The 22,255-nt window shown below is 49.9% G+C and overlaps 1 protein-coding gene across 2 annotated transcripts in view; it reads left to right on the top strand.

The window, feature by feature from the left end:
• TMEM219 (transmembrane protein 219) overlaps positions 1 to 21,971 on the top strand; it is a 28,871-nt gene extending 6,900 nt beyond the window's left edge. For both annotated transcript variants that reach the window (XM_089657685.1, XM_089657686.1), the window contains exons 2-6: positions 231 to 423; positions 3,234 to 3,453; positions 14,410 to 14,548; positions 17,908 to 18,043; positions 21,765 to 21,971. In XM_089657685.1, the coding sequence (XP_089513811.1) occupies positions 268 to 423; positions 3,234 to 3,453; positions 14,410 to 14,548; positions 17,908 to 18,043; positions 21,765 to 21,899 (786 nt within the window). In that variant the 5' untranslated portion in view covers positions 231 to 267 and the 3' untranslated portion in view covers positions 21,900 to 21,971. The remainder of the gene's footprint in view (positions 1 to 230; positions 424 to 3,233; positions 3,454 to 14,409; positions 14,549 to 17,907; positions 18,044 to 21,764) is intronic.
• Positions 21,972 to 22,255: the final 284 nt, after the last annotated feature.

Raw genomic sequence — 22,255 nt, 5'->3', positions numbered from 1 at the left:
CGCATGTGTCCCTTCTTCAGTCCTTTCTTCCTGGGAGCGATGCTGCCCCCCTGAAAAATGCCGCCCTAGGTAAATGCCTTGTTTGCCTTGTGGTAAATACGCCCCTGCCTCCAATTCCACCCCCTACTAATCTCCAGCCCAGGCACAGCCAAAAGTCCCAAGGTATGGTAGCAGGTCATGGGATAGTAGATAATGACCCCCATCTAAGGTTCACCTTTTTTTTCATTCAGGTGTTCCGGCTGAGGCCAGGTCCATCCTTGGTGTACCATGCTGTGGCCGTCGTGTCAGAGCCTGCGATCCTGCGTCCTTCATCATCCTCCTTTCGTCACATTTTTTATATGTGTCGTGACGCTTGGTGTCACCTACCTGGCTCTCGGAGTGTACATCAAGACGCAGCCAGTGAGTGACGTGGATTTTACCCAGGTACGGGGTCCAGGGGGGGGGAGGAAAGATATGTGTAGTGGACTCTAATGGAAGAGGCAACCCAATTAAACAGATGTAGAAACCCGGGAAGTCAGTCTTTGTAACAAAAGTTATCAACAAATCATCTCCTTAAAGGCTATGTCCAACTTTTGCAAAAAAATTGTGCTAAATGCAACTCTGATTTCATGATTAATGTGTACTACTATTTATACAGTGATTCCAGCAAAGCATTGCACCCACAGTCAGTGCACCGCAGGTGTAATGTAGAGGCTCTCGCAAAACATTTCCCCAGCGTCAGGTTCAAAAGGAGGTATGGGCTTGGCTGGAGGAAGTGCGGCTGAACTACAGAGGGGGAACAGGGATCCCTGGCTCACGCTGCTGAACTACAGAGAGAGAGGAGGGATCCCCAGCACACACTGCTGAAGTACAGAGTGCAGAGAGAAGGGAGGGATCCTCGGTGCACAATGGTGAACTACAGAGAGTGAGGAGGGATCCCCAGCACACACTGCTGAAGTACAGAGAAGGGGAGAGAGGGGAGGGATCCTCGGTGCACACTGCTGAACTACAGAGAGGGAAGGGATCCCTGGCGCACACTGCTGAACTGCAGAGAGAGAGGAAGGATCCCCAGCACACACTGCTGAAGTACAGAGAGATAGTAGGGATCCCCAGCACACACTGCTGAAGTACAGAGAGATAGGAGGGATCCCCAGCACACACTGCTGAAGTACAGAGAGATAGGAGGGATCCCCAGCACACACTGCTGAAGTACAGAGAGATAGGAGGGATCCCCAGCACACACTGCTGAAGTACAGAGAGATAGGAGGGATCCCCAGCACACACTGCTGAAGTACAGAGAGGGGAGGGATCCCTGGCGCACACTGCTGAACTACAGAGAGATAGGAGGGATCCCCAGCACACATTGCTGAAGTACAGAGTGGGGAGGGATCCCCGGCGCACACTGCTGAACTACAGAGAGTGAGGAGGGATCATCAGCACACACTGCTGAAATTCAGAGAGGGGAGGGATCCTCAGTGCACACTGCTGAACTACAGAGAGAGAGGAGGGATCCCCAGCACACACTGCTGAAGTACAGAGAGGGTAGAGATCCCCGGTGCATACTGCTGAACTACAGAGAGGGGAGAGATCCCTGGTGCACACTGGTGAACTACAGAGAGTGAGGAGGGATCCCCAGCACACACTGCTGAAGTACAGAAAAGGGGAGAGAGGGGAGGGATCCTCGGTGCACACTGCTGAACTACAGAGAGGGAAGGGATCCCTGGCGCACACTGCTGAACTGCAGAGAGAGAGGAAGGATCCCCAGCACACACTGCTGAAGTACAGAGAGATAGCAGGGATCCCCAGCACACACTGCTGAAGTACAGAGAGATAGGAGGGATCCCCAGCACACACTGCTGAAGTACAGAGAGAGAGGAAGGATCGCCAGCACACACTGCTGAAGTACAGAGAGATAGCAGGGATCCCCAGCACACACTGCTGAAGTACAGAGAGATAGGAGGGATCCCCAGCACACACTGCTGAAGTACAGAGTGGGGAGGGATCCCTGGCGCACACTGCTGAACTACAGAGAGTGAGGAGGGATCATCAGCACACACTGCTGAAGTTCAGAGAGGGGAGGGATCCTCAGTGCACACTGCTGAACTACAGAGAGAGAGGAGGGATCCCCATCACACACTGCTGAAGTACAGAGAGGGAAGGGATCCCCGGTGCACACTGGTGAACTACAGAGAGTGAGGAGGGATCCCTGGTGCACACTGCTGAGGTACAGAGAGGGGAGGGATCCTCAACACACACTGCTGAAGTACAGAGAGGGGAGGGATCCTCAGTGCACACTGCTGAACTACAGAGAGAGAGGAGGGATCCCCATCACACACTGCTGAAGTACAGAGAGGGAAGGGATCCCCGGTGCACACTGGTGAACTACAGAGAGTGAGGAGGGATCCCTGGTGCACACTGCTGAGGTACAGAGAGGGGAGGGATCCTCAACACACACTGCTGAAGTACAGAGAGGGGAGGGATCCCCGGCGCACACTGCTGAAGTACAGAGAGGGGAGGGATCCCCGGCGCACACTGCTGAAGTACAGAGAGGGGAGGGATCCCCGGCGCACACTGCTGAACTACAGAGAGTGTGGACGGAGCTCCCTAGTGTGTGCTGGTGAACTGCAGGCCAGGGAGAGGGAGGAAGGATCCCCAGGGCACAGTGCTGAACTACAGAGAAGGAGGAGGGATACCTAGCGCATGCTGGTAAACTACAGGACAGGAAAAAGGAGGAAGGATTCCCAGCATGCACTGCTCAAGTATAGTTCTGCTATTCTGCTACACAGCACAACCCTGTCTGGCAGGGCAGGAGACCTGAGTTTTCTCTGCCACAGTTCAGTAACATTTAAAGATCTTGTCCTTCCCCCAGCCTGTGATGGGACAGTGAAAGCAGAAGACTGGTGAGCTTATCTCCCTGTCACTCTGCTCCCTCCTTCTATCAGCATGCCTTTTGTTAGCAAATGAGCACTGTGGTACAACTCCTTGTGCTGCCCTGCACCCCCACCACCAGTGTATGGCCAACTTAAACACATTGACATGTACTTTGCAGCATCTGCCCTTGGACATGACTTTTACATTTTTAGAATGGGTGACAAGTTCACTTTGAATAACCAAAGTGAGATTAACCTGTTTGGTTCCAGTCCTGGGTTCAGTGCTTCAGTGCAAGAAAAAAACCAAAACCAAAACTTGACAATGAGAGGCAAGGTGTGATATACAGCACATTGCTAATTCTTGGTTTCTCCCTGTTTTTTTAGGACTGGGGTGGCGTCCTTCAAGCCTTCACCGTGGGTAAGGTCTGCATTCAGGGTAACGGTAGCCGTCACATCACCACTGTGGATGAGACTAGGACTGTGAATCCTGAGAACAGCGCCAATGTGTCTGTGCTGGTCACTTTTACCGTCTCTCCATGGCAACTAGCGCTCAATCACAGCAACTTGCAGATAATAGCGACTGGCGCCCAGCTTGGCATGACAGGTCAGTTTGACTGTATGATGCTTGCTATGTGTCTTATCACGCTCAGCATGGGTGTGGTTTTTAACCACCTCCCGTCCGGCCGTTGTATATAAACGGCCAGGCGGTGGCAGTGCAGGGTCGGGTGGCCGTTTATAAACGGCCTTCCTGCCCCATGCTTGTGCGTGCTCCCTGGGAGCGCGCAGCACCGCGATCCGGGGCCCGCTGTGTCCCCCGGACACAGTGGAACACCGATCGTCGGACGGACCTCTGTGCGAAGTCCTGATCATGTGATCACTGATTGGCCAATCAGTGAACACATGCACAGTAGTAAGCAAGATGTCACTTCTGACATCATTGCTTACTACGTGTGAAATCTGTGAATGATCACAGAGGTCACATGGTACAGGGCTATTCACAACAGCCTTTTATTATTATTATTATTATTATTATTATTATACAGGATTTATGGCGCCAACAGTTTGCTCAGCGCTTTACAATATAAAGGGAGACAATACAACAACAATACAGTTCAATACAAGAGGGATTTGAGGGCCCTGATCCTTGGAGCTTACAATCTAGGAGTAGCCTTGTACCATGTGACAAGCTGTGACTAATCACAGCTCACACAGTAGTTCTCAATGGCTGCAACAATGCTTGCAGAAAAAGCAAAATGATAGCTTTTTCAGCCTTTATGGGTGTAAAAGCAATCAGTGTAAGAAAAAAATCTTCATCACCCCCCACAAGTAGTACAGTGTCACCATGGTGACACTGTACTGCTAGGATGACAGTATGTAAAAAAAAAAAACATAAATAATAATATAAAAAAAAAAAAATATATATAATTTTTGGTTATAAACTAATTTGCGTTATTTTTTTTTTTTACTAAAAAGATAACGGAATAAATTTTGGCCGAGATTTATGATGAAATATTATTTATTTGCAACATTTTATAAGAAAAACACTTTTTTTCAAAGTGTTTGGACTTTTTCATTTAAATAGCAAAAAAAAATAAATATCCCAGTGGTGAATAAATACCACCAAAATAAAGCTTTATCTGTCTCAAAGAAAAGCTAAAAAATTCATATGGGTACAGTGTTGCATGACTGCGCAATTGTCATTCAAAGTGTGATAGCACTGAAAGCTGAAAATTGGCCTGGACAGGAAGGGGGGAAAGTGTCCGGACTTGAAGTGGTTAATTGGATAAGATAGAGACTAAGATGTCATGCCCCACACCTCCACCTTGGCCAATCAGAGAATGCAATGTATTCTTTGAGAAAAATACAAGGCATTCTGTGAATGGTGCCCCTGCTGAGCGAGCAACCCCTTGCGTTCACTATGCAGCTGGGCAGCTGCTCGGCACAGGACCCAGAATACAGCAGCGGTCACTGTAGTAGCGGTGTCTCCGCTTCCACAGAAGTCCCATATGTATGGCATATTCATTCATACATTGGACCAGTGTAACTATGCAAAAAATCTGTCCATTCCCAATGATAAGGATTTTTATTTTAGCCATGTGACTGTGATTTTCAAATCTCATTGGACCTTTAAAAATAGAATCCATACACTGGTGTGTGGAAATGTATCCTAATGTTTTCGGCATTCACGCTGCAGTCCCCAAGATCATCCCTGGCTGCTGTTGGTTGTGGTTGCTGAGATTTACAGTTCAGGAAATGCTACACGGTCTGAGTGGTGGTCATGTGACCAGATCTTCCTGTGTGGTGTCCTGTGTTTCCTCATACCAGAACACGGCACACATTTCTCACCTCTTCAAGACGGCTTTTCATTCTGAACACTGAAGGGGCACTCTGGTGTGTACGACTCACTAAGCTAACACACCAGGATAAGGATCCTTATTTTCAAAAGAAAAAGTGACAGTTCTTTCCAGCTGAGTCCGATGACATTTTGAAAATGATAGTGCCAGGGAGTTCATTGGGTTGACTGCATCACCTGGGGTGACAACTGACCAAAAGGCAGGTGTGGAGCACAGACTGAGAACAGCTGAGATAACAGGCCAATGATAAGTGCCATTCTTATCAAATCCAGGATGTTGTACCTACCTCTGTGCATGACATCATTGTACCCTGAGACTTTGACTGTGACTCCAGTGCACCCAGTACACCTAGTGACTCCAGTGCACCCAGTGTACACTTAGGCTCCAGTGTCTCCAGTACACCTAGTGTCTCCAGTGTGCCCAGTACACCTAGTGTCTCCAGTGCACCCAGTACACCTAGTGTCTCCAGTGCACCCAGTACACCTAGTGTCTCCAGTGTTCCCAGTACACCTAGTGTCTCCAGTGCGCCCAGTACACCTAGTGTCTCCAGTGCGCCCAGTACACCTAGTGTCTCCAGTGCGCCCAGTACACCTAGTGTCTCCAGTGCGCCCAGTACACCTAGTGTCTCCAGTGCGCCTAGTACACCTAGTGTCTCCAGTGCGCCTAGTACACCTAGTGTCTCCAGTGCACCCAGTGTACACTTAGGCTCCAGTGTTCCCAGTACACCTAGTGTCTCCAGTGCGCCCAGTACACCTAGTATCTCCAGCGCGCCCAGTACACCTAGTGTCTCCAGTGCGCCCAGTACACCTAGTGTCTCCAGTGCGCCCAGTACACCTAGTGTCTCCAGTGTGCCCAGTACACCTAGTGTCTCCAGTGCACCCAGTACACCTAGTGTCTCCAGTGCACCCAGTACACCTAGTGTCTCCAGTGTTCCCAGTACACCTAGTGTCTCCAGTGCGCCCAGTACACCTAGTGTCTCCAGTGCGCCCAGTACACCTAGTGTCTCCAGTGCGCCCAGTACACCTAGTGTCTCCAGTGCGCCCAGTACACCTAGTGTCTCCAGTGCGCCTAGTACACCTAGTGTCTCCAGTGCGCCTAGTACACCTAGTGTCTCCAGTGCGCCTAGTACACCTAGTGTCTCCAGTGCACCCAGTACACCTAGTGTCTCCAGTGCACCCAGTGTACACTTAGGCTCCAGTGTTCCCAGTACACCTAGTGTCTCCAGTGCGCCCAGTACACCTAGTATCTCCAGCGCGCCCAGTACACCTAGTGTCTCCAGTGCGCCCAGTACACCTAGTGTCTCCAGTGCGCCCAGTACACCTAGTGTCTCCAGTGCGCCCAGTACACCTAGTGTCTCCAGTGCGCCCAGTACACCTAGTGTCTCCAGTGCGCCCAGTACACCTAGTGTCTCCAGTGCGCCCAGTACACCTAGTGTCTTCAGTGCACCCAATACATCTAGTGTCTCCAGTGCACCCAATGTACACTTAGGCTCCAGTGTCTCCAGTGCACCCAGTGTACACTTAGACTCCAGTGTGCCCAGTACACCTAGTGTCTCCAGTGCGCCCCATGCATCTAGTGTCTCCAGTACACCCAGTACACACTTCCTCATACCAGAACACGGCACACATTTCTCACCTCTTCAAGACGGCTTTTCATTCTGAACACTGAAGGGGCACTCTGGTGTGTATGACTCACTAAGCTAACACACCAGGATAAGGATCCTTATTTTCAAAAGAAAAAGTGACAGTTCTTTGCAGCTGAGTCCGATGACATTTTGAAAATTATAGTGCCAAGGAGTTCATTGGGTTGACTGCATCACCTGGGGTGACAACTGACCAAAAGGCAGGTGTGGAGCACAGACTGAGAACAGCTGAGATAACGAGCTATTGATAAGTGCCATTCTTATCAAATCCAGGATGTTGTACCTACCTCTGTGCATGACATCATTGTACCCTGAGACTTTGACTGTGACTCCAGTGCACCCAGTACACCTAGTGACTCCAGTGCACCCAGTGTACACTTAGGCTCCAGTGTCTCCAGTACACCTAGTGTCTCCAGTGCGCCCAGTACACTTAGTGTCTCCAGTACACCTAGTGTCTCCAGTGCACCCAGTACACTTAGTGTCTCCAGTATGCCCAGTACACCTAGTGTCTCCAGTGCGCCCAGTACACTTAGTGTCTCCAGTACACCTAGTGTCTCCAGTGCACCTAGTAAACTTAGTGTCTCCAGTATGCCCAGTACACCTAGTGTCTCCAGTGCACCCAGTACACTTAGTGTCTCCAGTGTGCCCAGTACACCTAGTGTCTCCAGTGCGCCCAGTACACCTAGTGTCTCCAGTGTGCCTAGTACACCTAGTGTCTCCAGTGCACCCAATGTACACTTAGACTCCAATGTGCCCAGTACACCTAGTGTCTCCAGTGCGCCCAGTACACCTAGTGTCTCCAGTGCGCCCAGTACACCTAGTGTCTCCAGTGCGCCCAGTACACCTAGTGTCTCCAGTGCGCCTAGTACACCTAGTGTCTCCAGTGCACCCAATGTACACTTAGACTCCAATGTGCCCAGTGCACCTAGTGTCTCCAGTGCGCCCCATGCATCTAGTGTCTCCAGTACACCCAGTACACACTTGTGCTCCAGTACATCCAGTGTCTCCAGGGCACGCAGTGTACGCTGAGACTCCAGTGTGCCCAGTGTACACTTGGAACTCCAGTATACCTAGTGTCTCCAGTGCTCCTGGTGTAGCTTATGACTCCAGTGTGCCAGTACACCCAGTGTCTCCAGTTTGGTCAACGTACCCAATGTCGTTTGGGCACCCAGTACATCTAGTGACACCAGTGCACCCCATGATTTCAGTGCTTCCCAGACCATCCTGTGTCATCTAGTGACGCCATTGCACCCCATGATTTCAGTGCTTCCCAGACCATCCTGTGTCATCTAGTGACGCCATTGCACCCCATGATTTCAGTGCTTCCCAGACCATCCTGTGTCATCTAGTGACGTCAGTGCACCCCATGATTTCAGTGCTTCCCAGACCATCCTGTGTCATCTAGTGACGTCAGTGCACCCCATGATTTCAGTGCTTCCCAGAGCATGCTGTGTCATCTAGTGATCCCAGTGCACCCCATGATTTCAGTGCTTCCCAGAGCATGCTGTGTCATCTAATGATCCCAGTGCACCCCATGATTTCAGTGCTTCCCAGAGCATCCTGTGTCATCTAATGATCCCAGTGCACCCCATGATTTCAGTGCTTCCCAGAGCATGCTGTGTCATCTAGTGATCCCAGTGCACCCCATGATTTCAGTGCTTCCCAGAGCATCCTGTGTCATCTAGTGACGTCAGTGCACCCCATGATTTCAGTGCTTCCCAGAGCATCCTGTCTCATCTAGTGATCCCAGTGCACCCCATGATTTCAGTGCTTCCCAGAGCATCCTGTGTCATCTAGTGATCCCAGTGCACCCCATGATTTCAGTGCTTCCCAGAGCATGCTGTGTCATCTAGTGATCCCAGTGCACCCCATGATTTCAGTGCTTCCCAGAGCATGCTGTGTCATCTAGTGATCCCAGTGCACCCCATGATTTCAGTGCTTCCCAGAGCATGCTGTGTCATCTAGTGATCCCAGTGCACCCCATGATTTCAGTGCTTCCCAGAGCATGCTGTGTCATCTAGTGATCCCAGTGCACTAGGGTTGCCACCTCATCCCTTTAAAACTAAACACATAATAATTACAGAGGTTCTGAGGCTTATTTAACGCAGATAAGACAATTAAGTGATTTTAATTACCACCTTAATCAGCCCCAGAACCTCTGTAATTATGTGTTTAGTTTTACAGGGAAGAGATGGCAACCCAACAGTGCACCCGATTCCAGTGCACCCCGTGTGCATCCTCTGTTAAATACTAGTACTCCTTTGTGCCCTTATGTTTCCATGCAGTCTCTGGCACGCTCTGTAGTCATCTGGCCTGCTGCGCTCCACTTTCTGTACCTAAAGCTGCCTTTCTACCCTAAGTTATACTCCTGAAATAACCTGGACTACTCTCTGCTCTTTCCTTATGTGCCCCTGTGTGTGACAATAAGGGTGGATACAGAACAGCTAAATGTAATTGTAGTCCATACAGTTCACAGCAGTAATCCAGGACATGAAAAGTCAGACATACCTCTAGCCAAGTCATGCATAGGCAGACAACCCTTTTACGAGGCACAGGAGTGAATGTACAGCAGCCTACTTAAACACTCCTAATTAGGGTAGGTGTGCTATGCAGAGATGGGAGCTATAGTACTGGATAACAACTAGCAGATGGTGAAGGCACAAGGCTGATCGTTACCGACAGTCACATGGCTAAAAATAAAGATCTTTATCCCTGGGTAAAAGCTTTGTAAATCGAACTTATCTTAAAGTGTTACTAAACCCACAACAGTAAAATCAGTCTGTATATGCAGTAAGGCATGCTTGTTAGGATCAAACAGCCCGTATAACAGTGAGTATGACTTCTCTGCCCCTCCTCTTGTTCAAATGTTCACCTGATAAGACAGACTGAACCTGTAGCCCTTCTGCACATGCTTAGTTTAGTGTGTACTGCTAGAGATGTTTTTTTTTTCTTGGGAGAGTGCATGTGATCAGCACAGGGCCAATCAGCACTCTCTAGCAGAGGTCAGGGGTTTTGCATCCTCCTTCTACAAGTTTTAACCAGTGCTCAGCTGAAGTCACAAGACTGCTATATACTGCTGATTGTAAAAGGTATTTAGCAGTTTATATTTACTGAAATAATTGTATTTCCATGTTCTGTGTACTGTGGGAGACCAGATATAGTGAATGCAGGGTCCTGGGAGACCAGATATAGTGAATACAGGGTCCAGGGAGAGCGGATATAGTGAATGCAGGGTCCGGGGAGAGCGGATATAGTGAATGCAGGGTCCGGGGAGAGCGGATATAGTGAATGCGGGGTCCAGGGAGAGCGGATATAGTGAATGCAGGGTCCGGGGAGAGCGGATATAGTGAATGCAGGGTCCGGGGAGAGCGGATATAGTGAATGCGGGGTCCAGGGAGAGCGGATATAGTGAATGCAGGGTCCGGGGAGAGCAGATATAGTGAACGCAGGGTCCGGGGAGACCAGATATAGTGAATGCAGGGTCCGAGGAGACTGGATATAGTGAATGCGGGGTCCGGGGAGAGAGGATATAGTGAATGCGGGGTCCGGGGAGACCAGATATAGTGAATGCGGGGTCCGGGGAGACCAGATATAGTGAATGCAAGGTCCAGGGAGACCGGATATAGTGAATACAGGGTCCGGGGGACCAGCTATAGTGAATGCAGGGTCCGAGGAGACTGGATATAGTGAATGCGGGGTCCGGGGAGAGAGGATATAGTGAATGCGGGGTCCGGGGAGACCAGATATAGTGAATACGGGGTCCGGGGAGACCAGATATAGTGAATGCAAGGTCCAGGGAGACCGGATATAGTGAATACAGGGTCCGGGGGACCAGCTATAGTGAATGCGGGGTCCAGGGAGACCAGATATAGTGAATGCAGGGTCCTGGGAGACCAGATATAGTGAATACAGGGTCCGGGGAGAGTGGATATAGTGAATGCAGGGTCCAGGGAGAGCGGATATAGTGAATGCAGGGTCCGGGGAGAGCGGATATAGTGAATGCAGGGTCCGGGGAGAGCGGATATAGTGAATGCGGGGTCCAGGGAGAGCGGATATAGTGAATGCAGGGTCCGGGGAGAGCAGATATAGTGAATGCAGGGTCCGGGGAGACCAGATATAGTGAATGCAGGGTCCGAGGAGACTGGATATAGTGAATGCGGGGTCCGGGGAGAGCGGATATAGTGAATGCAGGGTCCAGGGAGAGCGGATATAGTGAATGCAGGGTCCAGGGAGAGCGGATATAGTGAATGCGGGGTCCGGGGAGAGCAGATATAGTGAATGCGGGGTCCAGGGAGAGCGGATATAGTGAATGCAGGGTCCGGGGAGAGCGGATATAGTGAATGCAGGGTCCGGGGAGAGCGGATATAGTGAATGCGGGGTCCAGGGAGAGCGGATATAGTGAATGCAGGGTCCGGGGAGAGCAGATATAGTGAATGCAGGGTCCGGGGAGACCAGATATAGTGAATGCAGGGTCCGAGGAGACTGGATATAGTGAATGCGGGGTCCGGGGAGAGAGGATATAGTGAATGCAGGGTCCGGGGAGACCAGATATAGTGAATGCAAGGTCCAGGGAGACCGGATATAGTGATTACAGGGTCCGGGGGACCAGCTATAGTGAATGCGGGGTCCAGGGAGACCAGATATAGTGAATGCAGGGTCCTGGGAGACCAGATATAGTGAATACAGGGTCCGGGGAGAGCGGATATAGTGAATGCGGGGTCCAGGGAGAGCGGATATAGTGAATGCAGGGTCCGGGGAGAGCGGATATAGTGAATGCAGGGTCCGGGGAGAGCGGATATAGTGAATGCGGGGTCCGGGGAGACCAGATATAGTGAATGCAGGGTCCGAGGAGACCAGATATAGTGAATGCAGGGTCCGTGGAGACTGGATATAGTGAATGCGGGGTCCGGGGAGAGAGGATATAGTGAATGCAGGGTCCGGGGAGACCAGATATAGTGAATGCAAGGTCCAGGGAGACCGGATATAGTGAATACAGGGTCCAGGGAGACCAGATATAGTGAATGCAGGGTCCGGGGAGAGCGGATATAGTGAATGCAGGGTCCAGGGAGACCAGATATAGTGAATGCAGGGTCCGGGGAGACCAGATATAGTGAATGCGGGGTCCAGGGAGACCGGATATAGTGAATGCGGGGTCCAGGGAGACCAGATATAGTGAATGCAGGGTCCGGGGAGACCAGATATAGTGAATGCGGGGTCCGGGGAGAGCAGATATAGTAAATGCAGGGTCCGGGGAAAGCGGATATAGTGAATTCGGGGTCCGGGGAGAGCGGATATAGTGAATGCGGGGTCCGGGGAGAGCGGATATAGTGAATGCAGGGTCCGGGGAGAGCGGATATAGTGAATGCGGGGTCCGGGGAGAGCATATATAGTGAATGCGGGGTCCGGGGAGAGCGGATATAGAGAATGCAGGGTCCGGGGAGAGCGGATATAGTGAATGCGGGGTCCGGGGAGAGCGGATATAGTGAATGCAGGGTCCGGGGAGAGCGGATATAGTGAATGCGGGGTCCGGGGAGAGCGGATATAGTGAATGCGGGGTCCGGGGAGAGCGGATATAGAGAATGCAGGGTCCGGGGAGAGCGGATATAGTGAATGCGGGGTCCGGGGAGAGCTGATATAGAGAATGCGGGGTCCGGGGAGAGCGGATATAGTGAATGCGGGGTCCGGGGAGAGCGGATATAGTGAATGCGGGGTCCGGGGAGAGCGGATATAGTGAATGCGGGGTCCGGGGAGAGCGGATATAGAGAATGCAGGGTCCTGGGTTTAGTAACACTTTAAGCCATTATTGCAAGAATTCCATGAAAGTAATATTTTATGTTACTTGTTATTACAATTGTATTTCATAAAGAGCTCATTCTCCTCTAGTAGCTGTCTATTGATCAGACAGTACAGTCAGTATTCCTGCTGGCTTCGGAGAAACCCAAACCTCAATTTTTATTTAAAAAAAAAATGGAGTTACTTTGATCACATTTTCTTGTATATTTTTAGTGAAAAGTTGCAGTGCTAATTAGAACATAAAGTCCCAATCACAAAAAATGACAATATAATAGATAACAGCAAAGTCCATGTGGATGTCCCATATACAGAAATGAAGAGCTGTGCATAGGAAAGGGGTTCCAATCCAAAGAAGAGATCAGCACCATACACCCAAATAAATTGGCCTCTTACCAGAAGAGTTGACCGTCCCAACGGGTCGGCCAACATAAGTAGTGTAATAAATCCAGCAGGTACTGCAACCGGTTCTTGTATAGGAAACGCTCACAGGATCATCCAAGATATTCTTCCAAAAAGAACTTCAAATGGCAAACTCCCCATCAGGCAACCAAAGCACCGCATGAAAAGAAGAATTGCCAACTCATAGTGTAGCAGATTAATAGCTTAAACCGATTTATCTGAATTGCACTTACATAGCAAGCATAGATATCAGCATAACACTGTGATCAGTTTCAAACCAACAAGATGTCCGCTGTCCCTCCAGAGTGCGATGATGTCACACAGCATGGCTCTACCCTACGCGTTTCATCATCAAAAGACGTCGTCAGGGGCATGACCTGCGCTTTCACAAGAATATAATAAAAAAGTATATAAAATTACCTGTTATTGATAAAGGCATTTACATCCCACTCAATGTTGAGGCGAAAGGGAACATTACTCTTAAGGGAATACATCCGTAAGGTTTCCAATTTTGAAATTTCCCTTCTGACATGATTACCCCTCCAATTCTGTGGGTTTTTTTTTCTGCTTTCATCTCCCGGTTTGAGGTGGCGCTTTCGGGCTGTGGTATGCTCCTCAATGAGGGGGAGTGGCCCTCCTTGTCCTATTTATATCACGCAATGCGTCGTGCAGGCCTTGCCCCTGATGTCGTCTTTTGATGACGAAACACGTAGGGTGTGACGTCATCGCGCTCTGAAGAGACAGCGGACATCTTGTTGGTTTGAAACCGATCACAGTGTTATGCTGATATCTATGCTTGCTATGTAAGTGCAATTCAGATGAATCGGTTTAAGCTATTAATCTGCTACACTATGAGTTGGCAATTCTTCTTTTCATGCGGTGCTTTGGTTGCCTGATGGGTAGTTTGCCATTTGAAGTTCTTTTTTGGAGGAGAACAAGAACCGGTTTCAGTACCTGCTGGATTTATTACACTACTTATGTCGGCCGACCCGTTGGGACGGTCAATTCTTCTGGTAAGAGGCCAATTTATTTGGGTGTATGGTGCTGATCTCTTCTTTGGATTGGAACCCCTTTCCTATGTAGGCTCTTCATTTCTGTATATGGGACATCCACATGGACTTTGCTGTCATCTATTATATTGTAATTTTTTTGTGAATGGGACTTTATGTTCTAATTAGCGCTGCAACTTTTCACCATATCTTTTTTGTCTGCCTATCTGTACAAGCTGCTTTGTTTTTATAGTAATTCCGAGCGCAGTGTCTTCGGTATACATCTTGTATATTTTTCATGTAGATTTCTGTAGGAGTGTCTCTCCCTGGCGTTTGGGGTGTTCTCTACTCATTCTGTATTACACAATCTTCTATTTTCACAGGTACTGATGCGGACACCCCCCTGACCATTACTCTGACCTCTTATTGGGGGTACATCCAGTGTAACGGCAGTGAAGTAGAGTGCGCTGTGAAATATTGTGTCAGCTTGACCGGTCCTCGAGAACTTCTGCCACAGACATCGTAAGTGGGAGCTGTGCTGTACACAGTGAACGTTGTGGCTACAGAGATCCTCACAAGTCACCTTTCTATTTGGAAACATTTCAGCAAACTTTATTGCAGCCCCTTACCTGCTTCCATTCTGTAGATACTGAGAGCCATCACAGTGCACTCGCTAAACTCTTTTACAATCAGTGCTAGGTTGTTCTTTTACTATAGTCACATGATCATTTGTAGTGCAGTAACAAGGAACATGGCAATACCAACATCCCTCTACCCTGTGTGGCACATTAACCTCTTCCCCGATCCAGTGCTGGGTCTCCTCTCGCCTCAAATGATAAAGAGATCCATGGTCCCAGTGACCCCAGAGCATCCTGCATCACCCACTGACCCCAGAGCATCCTGCATCACCCACTGACCCCAGAGCATCCTGCATCACCCACTGACCCCAGAGCATCCTGCATCACCCACTGACCCCAGAGCATCCTGCATCACCCACTGACCCCTGAGCATCCTGCATCACCCACTGACCCCAGAGCATCCTGCATCACCCACTGACCCCTGAGCATCCTGCATCACCCACTGACCCCAGAGCATTCTGCATCACCCACTGACCCCCGAGCATCCTGCATCACCCACTGACCCCCGTGCATCCTGCATCACCCACTGACCCCCGAGCATCCTGCATCACCCACTGACCCCCGAGCATCCTGCATCACCCACTGACCCTCGAGCATCCTGCATCACCCACTGACCCCCGAGCATCCTGCATCACCCACTGACCCCCGAGCATTCTGCATCACCCACTGACCCCCGAGCATTCTGCATCACCAACTGACCCCAGAGCATTCTGCATCACCCACTGACCCCTGAGCATCCTGCATCACCCACTGACCCCTGAGCATCCTGCATCACCCACTGACCCAAGAGCATTCTGCATCACCCACTGACCCCATGTATTCTGCATCACCCACTGACCCCTGAGCATCCTGCATCACCCACTGACCCCTGAGCATCCTGCATCACCCACTGACCCCCGAGCATCCTGCATCACCCACTGACCCCCGAGCATCCTGCATCACCCACTGACCCCTGAGCATCCTGCATCACCCACTGACCCCCGAGCATCCTGCATCACCCACTGACCCCAGAGCATCCTGCATCACCCACTGACCCCAGAGCATCCTGCATCACCCACTGACCCCCGAGCATCCTGCATCACCCACTGACCCCCGAGCATCCTGCATCACCCACTGACCCCAGAGCATTCTGCATCACCCACTGACCCCTGAGCATCCTGCATCACCCACTGACCCCAGAGCATCCTGCATCACCCACTGACCTCAGAGCATCCTGCATCACCCACTGACCCCAGAGCATCCTGCATCACCCACTGACCCCAGAGCATCCTGCATCACCCACTGACCCCAGAGCATCCTGCATCACCCACTGACCCCAGAGCATCCTGCATCACCCTCTGACCCCAGAGCATCCTGCATCACCCACTGACCCCAAAGCTTTCTGCATCACCCACTGACCCTGAGCATCCTGCATCACCCACTGACCCCAGAGCATCCTGCATCACCCACTGACCCTGAGCATCCTGCATCACCCACTGACCCCAGAGCATTCTGCATCACCCACTGACCCCAGAGCATCCTGCATCACCCACTGACCCCAGAGCTTTCTGCATCACCCACTGACCCCAGAGCATCCTGCATCACCCACTGACCCCAGAGCATCCTGCATCACCCACTGACCCCAGAGCATCCTGCATCACCCACTGACCCCAGAGCATCCCGCATCACCCACTGACCTCTGAGCATTCTGCATCACCCACTGACCCCAGAGCATCCTGCATCACCCATTGACCCCAGAGCATCCTGCATCACCCACTGACTCCCAAGCTTTCTGCATCACCCACTGACCCCAGAGCATCCTGCATTGCCCTCTGACCCCTGAGCATCCTGCATCGCCCAGTGACCCCAGAGCATCCTGCATTACCCACTGACCCCAGAGCATCCTGCATCACCCTCTGACCCCAGAGCATCCTGCATCACCCAGTGACCCCAGAGCATCCTGCATCACACACTGACCCCAGAGCATCCTGCATCACCCTCTGACCCCAGAGCATCCTGCATCACCCACTGACCCCAGAGCATCCTGCATCACCCAGTGACCCCAGAGCATCCTGCATCACCCAGTGACCCCAGAGCATCCTGCATCACCCACTGACCCCAGAGCATCCTGCATCACCCAGTGACCCCAGAGCATCCTGCATCACCCACTGACCCCAGAGCATCCTGCATCACCCACTGACCCCAGAGCATCCTGCATCACCCAGTGACCCCAGAGCATCCTGCATCGCCCTCTGACCCAAGGGCATCCTGCATCACCCACTGACCCCAGAGCATCCTGCATCACCCAGTGACCCCAGAGCATCCTGCATCGCCCTCTGACCCAAGGGCATCTTGCATCACCCACTGACCCCAGAGCATCCTGCATCGCCCTCTGACCCAAGGGCATCCTGCATTGCCGTCTGACCCCAGAGCATCCTGCATCGCCCAGTTACCTCGAAACCCAAATATACCTAAAGACTTTGCAGGAAATGTCTCTAATTTGAACTCAAGCTCTTTGCTAAATTTTGGAAGAAGCTCTAATCTTTTTACATGATAAAAATGTAATGAATCACTTTCTAAGGATTGAATATTGTTTTTTCCATCAGTGGCTGGAGTAATTATATGTAGTGGTCCAACTTTTTTAGTTTAGCCAGAGCTGTCCTTTAAAGGGGAACTCAACAGAAGAGTACTTACCTCCATTCCAGCAATGCAACATCCAAAAGCTCCCCTGCTGGTGCCGACATCCTCTCCTGGGTTTAGCATCTTTGGCCATCTTGATCGGCCTACTCAAGATTAGGTCGTTCCTCACTGGGGAGTTAATTCATCCCACACAAAGGCATACCAAAAGTCTAAACAAGTTTGCCGAGTTGCACTATACAAATAGCATCACTCCAGCGGCTCAATTTCCTGAAACTGACACATTTTGCTTTCTTGCAACCATGGCAACAGTACTTTATATAAAGAGTTGTTTTCACAATTCTCCTCCTACTGATTCTGCAACTGACCCTCTCACTGCCTCTCCTGCAAGTGCATATATCACAGCCATCCAGTCTTTGTAGGTTTACTCCACTTTCACTGTAACATACATTCAATAATTGAAACAAGTGCACTTGGAATTCTGGTTTCTATATCTACAGAACAGAAGCAGGTGAGGATCGGCCTTATTGTTGTCTAAATTCTTCCAATGTCCATAGCTGACAAGGAGGGGCTGCCACTGCCTCGCACATTACCCTGCCGCGATGACGTCTTGCCTCCTCCTTACAGATGGTCCCCTCAATGTCCTGTGAATGGTTCTGCTGTCCCAGTGGTCCCGGAGTTGTATGTGCTGGAAACAGAAGCCAGCTCTTCCGCCAAGTGCCTTGTGTATCATGGAGACCTGACACAGAATATCATACCTGAGGTAAGGAGCACTCCATCACTGGCCCAGTCTGAAATATCCATTCACAACAGAGTCTCTCAACCTCTTCTGTCCTGGCACCCGTTCAAAGTTTGAAAAATGTGGAGGTCTTCCCTCCTCCCTCCTCTCCCATATTTGGGGGGACGGGAGCAGGTATGTGATTTTGACAGCTCCCCGCTCCCACTTCTGCTCTGACATTCTGGTGAATGGAGTGGAAGTCCCCCCCCCCCACACACACACACCTCTCCCCACAGCTTCTTGGGGCACGTCACAAGTCCAGGGGACTGTGGGACCATTCATGGGGACAGCCGGCTGCCCACAGTTAAGATGCCAGCGCTTAGACTCGAAGACCAGCAAAGAGCTGGGTTGGGTGAACACAGTGCTGGATCCTGGGACAGGTAAGTGTTTGTTTTTTAAAAGATCCTCTTTAACTTCACATCAGAGACCCCCCTTCACAACAGAGTCCCCCCTTCACAACAGAGTCCCCCCTTCACAACAGAGTCCCCCCTTCACAACATAGTCCCCCCTTCACATTAAAGTCCCCCCTTCACATTAAAGTCCCCCCTTCACATCAGAGGCCCCCCATCACATTAGAGATCCCCTCTTCACATCAGAGGTGCCCCCTTAATATCTGAGGCCCCTCATCACATCAGAGGCCCCTCATCACATCAGAGGCCCCCCTTCACAATAAAGTCCCTCCTTCACATTAAAGTCTCCCCTTCACATAAAAGGCCTCCCCATCACATCAGAGATCCCCTCTTCACATCTGAGGTGCCCCCTTAATATCTGAGGCCCTTCATCACATCAGAGGCCCTCACATCAAAAGGTCCCCCTTCATGTCTGAGGTTCCTCATCACATCAGAGCCCCCCCTTCACAATAAAGTCTTCCCTTTACATTAAAGTCCCCCCTTCACATCAGAGGCCCCTCATCACATTAGAGATCCCCTCTTCACATCTGAGGTGCCCCCGTAATATCTGAGGCCCTTCATCACATCACAGACCCTCACATCAAAAGGTCCCCCTTCATGTCTGAGGTTCCTCATCACATCAGAGCCCCCCCTTCACAATAAAGTCCCCCCTTCACAATAAAGTTCCCCCTTCACAATAAAGTCTCCCCTTCACATTAAAGTCCCGCCTTCACGTCAGAGATCCCCTCTTCACATCAGAGGTGCTCCCTTAATATCTGAGGCCCCTCATCACACCAGAGGCCCTCACATCAGAGGTCCCCCTTTATGTCTGAGGCCCCTCCTTCACATCAGAGGCCCTCTAATACATCAGACATCGCCCCCCTTTATATCAGAGTCCCCCTTCACATCAGAGGCCCTCTATCACATCAGACATCGCCCCCCTTTATATCAGAGCCCCCCCTTCACATCAGAGGCCCTCTAATACATCAGACATCGCCCCCCTTTATATCAGAGCCCCCCCTTCACATCAGAGGCCCTCTATCACATCAGAGGCCCCTATCACATCAGAGATCCCCTCCACACATCAGAGGTTCCCCCTTCATATCGGAGTCCCCCCTTTACATCAAAGGCCTGCTATCACATCAGAGGCCCCTTCATCTCATCAGAGTCCCCCCATCACATCAGAGGCCCCCCCATCACATCAGAGGTTCCCCCATCCCATCAGACCCCCATGTACTTCACACAAGTACATGGTAAAGAAGGCACATTTCAGAAATATGAAATGTTGGAGTAACTTACATTTTAAAGCTAAGTCATAAAAGAAAAGATTTTCATACACACCCTTTTCCTCGAAAAAATATATATAATGGCACCTATGAAAAAAGGGAGAAATATATCTATATATATATCTATAAATCACTTATTATAATATACCAGCTGCAAAAAATCACCGTAAGTAAATAAGATGTGGCAAATACCACAAAAAAGTAATTTGCGCTAGTAAATATATAAAAATATATCCAGAAATCAAATATATAAATAGTGCATAAATAAAAAATGTTCAAAAACAAAAAATCCACACTTTAAAATATGTGACACAAAAAAACGTGCACAAAAAAATATATAAATAAATGTGACAATACCACCACCAAAAAATGAATAAACTCACCAGAGCTAATAAACCTAAACCATGTATTGCTCTGGGAACAGTAGTATTAATAAATGATAAGTCATTCATAGATGTATCTTCAAGGAATAATATTCTGCAGAGCCCAGATCCACATAGACCAATTTCAGATGGAGCAAAATGCTTTCAAATCAAATATCATCAAGGAAATCCACTTCTCAAGAAAGCCACCTTTAAACGTATCCAAGGAGGGAAATGCCAGACACTCGGAAGAAACAGAAGAACTGCATGGTGCAGTATTATTAAAAACAACTTCTTTTATTAGGTACTCATTGCACTTAACTCAAAGGGTGTCCCGGCCGACACCAGCGTCAACAGCAATCACAGCAAACAGACCCAGCTACTCAGCACATGCGCGGTAGCTCGTGGGAAAACGTAATGACGTCACATTGATCAAGCTCCGCCCTACGCGTTTTGTCATCGACGTCCTTTTCGTCCCCCACCCTTTTCCTCGCTGTCCCGCCTGCCAGCGTTCTTCTCTCCTCTCCCACTCCCTGGGTTGGGGGTAGAATCTTGCCTTCCTCACGTTCAATGCAGGACTATGGTTCCCACATTGTTCTTGATGTTCCTGTCAACCAGAACACCATAGAGAAGAGGGGGGAATGAACACACTGAAGGAGGAAGCTTGCTGGAGCAAGGAATGAGATAAGACTTTTTACTTTTGCATTGAGAGGGTAATTTTTTTTTCCTGCATGGAGTGGTGCTATAATGCACGCTGTGCTGCGCTGTATTTATATACCATACATTCCATTTTTCCTGAGCGTTTATCAACGCAAGAAACAATAGTTTTCAGCTTGTCACTGTGTTTATTTCAGGTACTTATATAGTGCTGTTAGTTTATGCAGCGCTTTACATATATATTGTACATTCACATCAGTCCCTAACCCTCAAGGGGTGTACAATCTAAGGTCCCTAACTCACATCCATACATACACATACTAGGGACAATTTAGACAGGAGCCAATTCACCTACCAACATGTCTTTGGGGTGTGGGAGGAAACCGGAGCACCTGGGGGAAACCCACGCAGGCACAGGGTGTGTTGAGTCTGTGTTGAGCAATGAACATTATATGAATGGGCCCTCACAAATAGCATATAGTAGCAAATAAAGTGACCCTGTCCCTATTCTGAAGTTCTCCAGGTAAGTCATCCCTGTAAAGGAGGAGAGTAAATGCTTGCCTTTCCTGCCACCCATACCCATGAACACTGCCCTCCTATCCCTCTTGTATTGAACTGTATTGTTGCTGTATTGTCTCCCGTTATATTGTAAAGCGCTGAGCAAACTGTTGGCGCCATAAATCCTCTATAATAATAATAATAATAACATTCATAAGGAATGTTTCCCTGAATTTGCTGAAAACTGACACTTCCGGGAGTGTCGATCTCCTGGGCCCACCACAGCCCTTACATGTTCTTTAGCTGACCATCAGTAACTCTCTCCTGTAATGACATGGAGGTCAGCAAGAGGAACCAGTGAGAGCAGGGGGGGTGCTGATCTGATATGTGCAGGACACAAAGTGGGCACATCCATGACACAGGGAGGTGTGTGGTGTCCTAACTTACCTTTACACAGCAGTATAGAGTGATCCTCTACAGTGCGGTCACTGGTCACTTGCTATGTCTTTTGCAGGAAGATGCGGCCCTGTGTGCGCAGCGACTGCGCGAGGTGGCCCTGGTCATCCTCTTCCTGGGGCTCCTGTTGACGGTAATGTTCGTGTTCTGTACCCCTCCCTTCAAAGAGAAGAAGACAGGTGGACCTCTGTGAACTAATCCAACAGGCTCAGCAGGAATCCAGGGATCTGTGCCATGGACAAAAAATAAAATCGATAAAAATTTCCACTGGTGTTGTGTCTGTCACGATTGTCTGCTATTCACTTTAAATCTGACCTCCGGCACTTCCATCAGTTGTAGCAGCTCCTCTCCGGGACTCTGATTTCACTGCACACTGTGAGCTTCTCACAATGTGCATTAGCAGCTGCAGAAGTCAGATAGAGCTCCACCTCATTTCCTGGTTGGAGGACCTCCAGCACAGGGGCGGGCTGACAACTCATGGGGCCCCCGGGGAATAGGGGATCATGGGGCCTTGCCAAAACTCAAAAAAGCCTATGAAAAAGGTACCAG

Source organism: Staurois parvus, unplaced genomic scaffold, assembly GCF_062004578.1.
Source record: "Staurois parvus isolate SC_StPar_1 unplaced genomic scaffold, SC_StPar_1.0 ptg001021l, whole genome shotgun sequence".
NCBI classification, from domain to species: domain Eukaryota; kingdom Metazoa; phylum Chordata; class Amphibia; order Anura; family Ranidae; genus Staurois; species Staurois parvus.
This window is presented reverse-complemented; position numbering and strand designations above follow the sequence as displayed.